The sequence below is a fragment of the Chrysochloris asiatica genome, unplaced genomic scaffold (genome assembly GCF_000296735.1).
Source record: "Chrysochloris asiatica unplaced genomic scaffold, ChrAsi1.0 scaffold00125, whole genome shotgun sequence".
NCBI classification, from domain to species: Eukaryota; Metazoa; Chordata; class Mammalia; order Afrosoricida; family Chrysochloridae; genus Chrysochloris; species Chrysochloris asiatica.
This window is the reverse complement of record NW_006408643.1, coordinates 4,387,773-4,396,422: the sequence shown is the minus strand read 5'-3', so window position 1 is coordinate 4,396,422 and position 8,650 is coordinate 4,387,773. Positions and strand designations below refer to the sequence as shown.

Here is an 8,650-nt window from a genome sequence, read left to right as displayed (position 1 = left end):
GGCTGGTAGTTTCGAACTGCTGACCTTAAGGTTCACAGCCTGATTTGTAACCACTACGCTACCAGTGACTAGGTGGTAGGTTTTTACAGTTTCAGGGACAAGGGGGATGTGGAGAAACTGGACCCTCAGATGTTGCTGGTGGGAATGTAAAAACAGTGCAGTCACCTTGGAGCTGCCGGTGGCGCAAGAGTGAAGCGCTTGGCTGTTAACCAGATTGATGGTTGGAACACACTCAGGACCCCATGGGAGTGAATCTGACAATTTGTTTTTGTGAGATCACAGCCTTGGAAACTCTATGGGGCTGCTCTACCCTGTCATGGGGTTACTAGGGGTTGGAATCAACTCAAGGGAACCCAACAATGAGAGCAATCCTATTGTGGAAAACAGCCTGGCATTTCCTGAAGTGACAAGACTTAGAGTTGGCCGATTCTGACTCTAGCCATTGACTGAAGAGAATGGAAAAGGGACACAGGCAAAGTTGATAGCAGCATGATCGAAAAGAGTCAGAGAGTGGAAACAATCCAAATGTCTATCAACAGATGATGGATACACAACATAGGGCCCATTCATTACCCACCGTTCTGGCTCCTAGCAACCCTGTATGTTGTTCTTACGTGCTGTGGGGTTGGTTCCGACTCATAAGGACCCTGTACAGGGTTTCCAAGGCTGTAAATCTTTACAGGAGCAGAAAGCCTCATCTTTCTCCCGCGGAGCGGCTGGTAGTTTTGAACTGCTGACCTTGTGGTTCGCAGCCCGATTCGTAACCACTATGCTACCAGGGCTCCTTGTTCTATCCATGCAATGGAATGTTATTCAACCCTAAGAAGGAATAAAGTCCTGAGATACACAATATGGATAGAAACAGCATGTGAATAAAAGCTAGTCATAAAAGACCACATAACATCTACTTCTACCGTCACAAAACATCCAGAATGGAGGCAGAAAGTGGACTAGTGGTTGCCTGGGGGTTGGAGTTCCTAGGTGGTGCAAATTGTACTTGACAGCTAACTGAAAGGTTGGAGGTTCGAATCCCCAACGAGATGGATTGGCGCAATGGCTCAGGCATAACAATAATTGTGAGGATGCCACAGGACCAGGAAGTGTTTCATTCTGTAGTTCATAGAGTTGCTACGAGTCGGAATTGACTTGACAACACCTAACAACAGCAACAGGCGTTGGAGTTCCTGCGTGGTGCAAATGGTGTTTGACTGCTAACTGAAAGGTTAGAGGTTCGAATCCACCCGAGGTGTGTTGGAAGAAAGGCCTGGTAATTTATTTCTAAAAAACATAGCCGTTGAAAACAGTTCTACTCTGATGTACATGTGGTCACCATCAGTAAGAACTGACTCAATAAACTCTGCAGAGCCTGGGGTTTCCATGAAATTCACTTACTATTCCTCCAACAACCTTCTATGTGGTCTTATTTCTGTACCCATTTGACAGATGGGGAAATGGAGGCACAGAGAAGGGAAGTCATCTGTAAAAGGTTTCACAGAGGCACCAGGAGTCTAACTCCTCAATTATTAAGTGCCAGCACTGTCAGCCACTATGCTTTGTCCATAGAAGAGCCCCAGGGCGGGAAGTGACCTTGGTCACGGTGACCTTGGGCAACCTTGCTCCACCTGCCCCAACTCTGGCATCTGCACCTGGTCTTGGGAGCCTAGACACTCCTCTGCAGACAGAAGCACGTGGCCCTTCCTTGCCCTGGACGGAGGCCACTTCCTTTGTCTAGGGACCCACAGCTCCTCAACAGGGCTCATCTAAGCTCTGCTAACTGCAAGGTCTCCCCCCTAGACACTGCAGACATGGGGCCAGATCCTTTTCTGGGGTGGTACTGCGCTGGTTATTGAGCAAGATCCCTGGCCTCCTCCCACGAGTAGCACCCCCACCCCCAAGTAATTTCAACCACAAATGTCTCCAGACATCATCCAGTGTCCCCTGGGGGCAGAATCACCCCAGGTGAAAACCCCTGGGCTAGGGGATTCCATGATCCCAGAATCATCTGATCCCCTGATGTCCTAGTATGTGGCCCACATTAAAATCCAAATAAAAAAGAAAACAAAAATCCTCACTGCCGTCAAGTTGATTTCAATGCATAGTGAGTATAGGGCAGAGAAGCTTTCCGAGGTATAAATCATTACAGGAGCAGAGAGGTTCATCTTTCTACAAACGTACGGCTGGTGGGTTTGAACCACCAAGATTGTGGTTAGCAGCCCAATTCTTAACCTACTGTGCCACCAGTGCTCCTCATCCAAATGTTGTTGTTGTTAAGTGCTGTTGAGTCGATTGAGACTTATAGCGACCCTGTAAAGGGCTTCCAAGGAGCAGCTGGTGCATTTGAACCACTAACCTTGTGGCTTAAGCTGACCTTGTGGTCCAGTACTTTATCCCACAGCGCCACACCAGGACTCCCTACTACCAAGTAATCAAATCATTATTTCTCTCTCCCTCAGCACTGTGGACAGAGGCTGGATCCTTCTCTGGGGTGGGGCCATCCTGTGCATTGTAAGTGTTGAACAGCATCCCTGGTCTCCACCCATTCCATGCCAATAGCAAGCCCCTCCCAGGTCATGACAACCTCACATCTTTGTACATGGCCAATATCCTAGGTGGTCGTGGTTATGTGCTGTGGAGTTGGTTCCGACTCATAGCAACACTGTACAGGATTTCCGAGGCTGTAAATCTTTACAGAAGCAGAAAGCCTCATCTTTCTTCCACGGAACAGCTGGTAGTTTCGAACTGTTGACCTTGAGGCTTGCAGCCCGCTTCATAACCACTACGCTAAATTCTCCTAGTGTAGGCCCACTAACCTGGTTCGTGCCCTGTTTTCAGACTTGTGTTTGTGAAATTGCTGGATCTGGGAAGCTGCCACCACCTTCTCCTTCTTCCTAGTTGGGCCCTTCCTGGTCTCCTCGCTACCCACATCCTTCCTCTTCCTTGTGTCTTGGAGGAGATGCCTCATGCTGACCTGCCCCCATCAATACCTGGAACAGGTTTTCTTTGTGGAAATTCGAAGTTCCTTGAATCAATAAATATAACCTCTTCTTGGCTAAAATGAGCTCCCTGCCCATGCAGGAAGCCTGTACGTAGTAGAAGACGCGGCCAATTTTGCTGGTGAAGGTAGAAGGAAGCCTGGGAGGTAAGTTGAAATGGAAGTCAAACTTGTGACTGCCCGCACTTAACCAATTATCTGAAAGCAAAACACACCAACGATGCCATCAGAAGGTTCTAGAATTTGCTTCCTTCTTTTCTTTCTTCCTCCTTTATTGTTATGATTGGGCATTGGGTTCCCAGCTTGTCCTGTATGGTGTTGGTATGCATACAGTAGGTGTTCAATACATGCTTTTCGATAAATGATTACTTCATTACAAGATTCAGGCTGATGCTTTTGAGGGGAAATTCAGTCACTTGGAAATATGCCTGGGGTCACATTTTGGTAAAAATTAGACCAGCTAACACTTACTGAACACTTACTGTATGCTCAGCATGATGCTAATCCTTTTGCATGCCATTAAATCATGAAGTCATCAAAGCAAACATACGGAGTAGGAGGGCTCTTACAGCTCCCATTTTACAAGTGGGGTACCTGGGACACTAAGACGTGACTTAATTGGCAAGGATCCCAGTCCCAGATACCTGTGTGGCTGGTGTTCCTCTCACAGACCTGTGCTCAGCGGTCACCACCCCGGGGAGGAAGCCATGTGGCACAGTGACAGTCAGATACACGAAAATAACAAGACTGGCCTTCATAAAACGAACATGTCTACAATTAAACTTGGCTCAGCCAAGTCTCAGCTGCAGCTACTTGATGGAGGACTCCTGGCAGCATCCCCACGAATGCGTTTTGGACCGAACCCAGTTCTCCAATAGTTCTGATGCCTCTGTGTCTGTCCAGATGGAAGATATGGCCCTGGTGGAATTGGAAAGGTTTCCTCACTCTTCTACCACAAACCTCTTTCTCATCTTATCACAAGATCCCTTATTTTGGCTTCTTTGCGTGTCACTCACCAGAGGGAGATTTAGCTGTAAAATAACATGATAGATTTCTTATGGGTCTCCCAAATGCTATCATTGGAATACGCATCCTATTTTCCAAGGGGACGCCTTTGAATTTTCATTTCGAACATCTGGCTTCTGGACATTGTCTTGTGAAAGCCAGTCTTGTTATATTCATATATCTAACGGTCACTGTGCCAAATGGCCTCCTTCCTGGGGAACTACGAGGCTCTGCCCATTTCTGATATTTCCAGGGTAGAGATGGTTTGTTGATTGACTTTACCTTTACAGATGTATTTACCTTCCAGACCCAGGTACCTATGATGGGCTAGGGCTGCTGGCCTCATCCTTACCCTGCACTGGAAATGTCTTTGTTTTATGCATATAGTCGGCCTGGTTGATGCAAATCACATCTCTGCTATAATCGAGGGATGCCCCGGTTTCTTCATTCCACTCGACGTAGCCCCTTCCCACGAGTTCCACCTTCACTATGGGGTCTACCAGGGTGCTGTTCAGGGTTAGAATCACCTGCCCATTTAGGCTGGAGCCGGCCAGATAGATGGTATCCTTGGGCAGTACTAGTTCAATCGACTTCACCACAGACATGGGGGGCTGGGGGGGTCGAGAAACATCTTCCTCCCTTACCCACGCCACCGAGATTCATGGTTCCTTGGCCACGGTGAGGTCACCCATCTGTGACATCATTCCAGCCAGGGTTCCAGAAAGGGGGTTCCAATGGTCAGAAGAGGAGGGAATGATGGTTTCAAATACCAACAACTTCATCTTCAAACTTCTTTAAAAAAATAAATTTATTTTGTTGTTGTTATTGTTATTGAAAGCATACACAACAGGATTTACAATCACTAATCCAACAATAGGAGCTCTGGTAGCATGGTGGTTACGAATTGGGCTGCGAACCTCAGGGTCAGCAGTTCGAAACTACCAGTTGTTCAGTGGGAGAAAGAGGAGGCTTTCTGTTCCCGTAAAGATTTACAGCCTTGGAAGCGCTGTGCAGGGTCACTATGAGTCGGAACCGACTCCACGGCATATAACAACAATCCAACAGTATCTCCAGGTAGTTTGGTCACACTGACGATGTTCTTCAGGCTGTACCACCATGCTCACCTGAGTTTTCTGAATTGTTCCTTCTACAGGATCCGGAACGCATTGCTCCATAAGTTTCCTGTCTCATCTTACAAGTTGCTGTGGTCGATTTGATTCCACAGAGAGAGTTCTTTAAAAGCACACTGCTAAAAGCAGAGTTCCTTTCTTTACTAATGAAGCTGGACTGGATTTGGTTTATTGGAGACTTCTGGGGACAGACAGTTTGGGTTTTAGGGTGACCATTTTAACCATTTTTTAGTATATGATTTGGTGGCCCAAAGAACATTCACAATATTGTGTGACCATCAGCACTACCTATTTTCAGATCTTTTAAAAAAACACAAGTTCTATATCCATTCAACAATTGCAGTGGGCTCTAAACAACAAGGTCAGCAGTTCGAATCCACCAGCTGCTCCGTGGGAGAAAAGATGAGACTTTCTGCTCCCATAAAGATTTACAGCCTCAACTTGGCCATTGGCTACCCAAAATGGAGGGGGGGGGCGGCTACAAAGACAAGAAGTGACTGGCTTACAAGCTTTCAAGAAGGAATCTAGATCCACAGGGTGTGGAGGAAGGTAGAATCTCCACTGAGTAGTATCCAATCTGTCTAGGTGGGGCTGATGAAAGGAAATGTGGCTAGGTCTCTTGTGATACAATAGTGAATAATTGTTATCAGGACTGACTGTGAGGGTTGGAAATGTAAAGGTAGACGTTTTGTAGCAAGGAGGGGAGTGATTAACTTTCCAGTCTAGGAGCTGAGGTCCCTGGGACCATCAAGGGAGACAAGCAGAGAGCGGGACGCTACCCAGAGAAGCAGTGATGCCTGAGATGGAGGCAGAGATGATGACGTGGAGAGATGGAGCAGTTGGGGACTTTAGACACAGAGAGGGAGAGGAGCTGTGTGCTGATGACCAGGGCGGGGGGTGGGGGCAGGCTTGTAGTGTATACCATTTGGTTGGTTGATGATGTATGGAGGGGATTGTAACCATGGCAATGAAACAATATACAATAGGATGAATGTAAAACTAATGTTCTCCTATGTAAATGAACACATAATTCACAATAAAACATTTAAAAAAAGGGAAAAGATTTACAGCCTTGGAAACCCTATACAGGGTCACCGTGAGTCAGAATTGACTGCACGGCACATCACCACCACCACCTCCTTCTCCCTGGTAACTTCTACATTCAATTTCTATGAATTTGCCTATTCTAGATGATGCTGGAAGTTGCGTCACTGGTATTTCAAATAGCAGAAGGGTCTTGCCCATGGTGGGCAGGTTTTAGTGGAACTTCTAGACTAAGACAGACTAGGAAGGAGGGCCTGGTGGTCTGCTTCTAAAAATTAGCCAATGAAAACCTTCCAAAAAGCAACCAATCATAACAAAGTTACAAAACTGGCAATGTTTCGTTCTGTTATACACAAGGCCACTATGAGCCTTTCTCCTGTGGAGAAAGAAGGGCATCATGCTTGGAAAAGTGGAGGGTTGGTGAAAAAGAGCAAGGCCCCCAATGAGATAGGTCCACAAGTAGCAACAATAGTTGTGAGGTTGGCACAGGACCAGACAGTATTTTGTCTGTTGTGCATGGGGCTGCTGTGAGTCAGAACTGACTCGATGATACTACCGACAACAGTAATACATATCTTGGATGCACTACATTTTCTTTTTCTGTTTATGGATAGGTGGGCATTGGGTTCCTTGTGTTTATTTTGAGTCATGTTTCTGTGGACACTGGTACACAACACATGTTTGAGTTCCTGCTTTTAATGAGTCCACACATACAACTGCTCGCTCATAGGGGCATACATAGCTCACCACTCCTCTGTCTGTCATACTGTGGTGGCTTGCATGTAGCTGTGATGCTGGAAGCTATGCCCCCGGTATTTTAAATGCTGGCAGGGTCACCCAAGGTGGAGAGATTTCAGTCAAACTTCAAGACTAAGGCAGACTTGTAAGAAGGAGAGGCGGGTTATTTCTGAATATTTGGCTACTGGAAGACAGTGAAACTAGCACCAGAATATTGAATATGGAAATAATGATGAATAGTATCAGAGTATTGTCAGATTTAGCTCTGGAAAATGAGTCCCTCAGGTTGGAAGGCACTCAAAATGCAACTGGGGGAGAGCTGCGTCCTCAAGGTAGAGTTGACCATGATGATACAAATGGAGTAAAGGCCTCAGGACCTTCATTTGCTGATGCGGCACAACTCAAAATGAGGAGAAACAGCTGTAAAAATCCATTAATAATCAGGACAAGGAATGTATGAAATATGAATCTAGGAAAATTGGAAATTATAAAAAATGAAATGGAAGCCATAGAGATCTATATCCTAGGCATTAGTGAGTTGAAATGGACTGGTATTGGCCATTTGAATCTGACAGTCACATAGGATTTACTATGCCAGGAATGACAAATTGAAGATGAATGGCATAATATTTATCATCAAAAAGAACATATCAAGACGTATTTTGAGTATAATGCTGTCTATGATAGGACAATATCCATACGCCTATAAGGAAGACCAGTTAATACCACTATTATTCAAATTTACGTATCAACCTCTAAGGCTAGTGATGATGAAATTGAAGAACTCTACCAACTTCCTCAGTCTGAAATTGATCAAACATGAAGCCAAGATATATTGATAATTACTGGTGATTGGAATGCAATAGTTGGAAACAGAGGAATGATCGGTAATTGGAAAATATGGCTTTGGTGATAGAAACGATGTTAGAGATTGCATGATAAATTTGCAATGACTTCTTTATTGCAGATACCTTTTTAAAAAAAAAAAACAACACATAAAAGACAACTATATACATGGACCTCACTAGAAGGAATACACAGAAATCAAATTGACTATATTTGTGGCAACAGATGGTGGAAAACCTCTATATCATCAGCCAAAACAAGGCCAGGACAGACTGTAGAATAGACCATCAACTGTTCATATGCAAGTTCAGGCTGAAGTTCAAGAAAATTAAAACAAGTCCTTGATAGCCAAAATATGACCTTGAACGTATCCCACTTGAATTTAGGGATCATCTCAAGAACAGATGTGATGCATTAGACAGTGAAAACCAAAGACCAGAAGAGTTGTGGGATGACATCAAGAACATCATACAGGAAGAAAGCAAAAGGTCATTGAGAAGACAAGAAAGAAGGAAAAGCTCAAAATGGATGTCAGAAGAGACTGTGAAAGCTGCTTTCCAGTGTAGAGATGCTAAAGCAAATGGACGAAATGAGGAGGTAAAAGAGTTGAACAGAAAATTTAAAAGAGCATTTTGAGAAGACAAAGTCAAATATTATAATGAAATGCTAAAAAAGGTCTAGAATTCGAAAACCAAAAGGGAGGAACACACTCAACATTTTTCAAGCTGGAGAAAATGAGGAAAATATTCAAGTCTCAACTTACAATACTGAAGGATTCTCTGGGCAAGTTATTAAATGATGTAGAACACATCAAAAGAAGATGGAAGGAATACACAGAAGAGTCGCTGTACCAAAAGGAAACGGTTAATGTTCAACCATTTCAAGAGGTAGCATA

The 8,650-nt window shown here is 44.7% G+C and overlaps 1 protein-coding gene across 1 annotated transcript in view; it reads right to left on the bottom strand.

Annotated features, from left to right (window-relative positions):
* Window positions 1-4,632, bottom strand: part of ARRDC5 (arrestin domain containing 5) — a gene marked incomplete at its 3' end in the record, with an annotated part of 13,435 nt that extends 8,803 nt beyond the window's left edge. The window contains exons 1-2 of the mRNA XM_006868912.1: window positions 4,350-4,632; window positions 2,985-3,190 (exon numbers count right to left, since the gene is read on the bottom strand). Coding sequence (XP_006868974.1) covers window positions 2,985-3,190; window positions 4,350-4,602 — 459 coding nt within the window. The remainder of the gene's footprint in view (window positions 1-2,984; window positions 3,191-4,349) is intronic.
* Window positions 4,633-8,650: the final 4,018 nt, after the last annotated feature.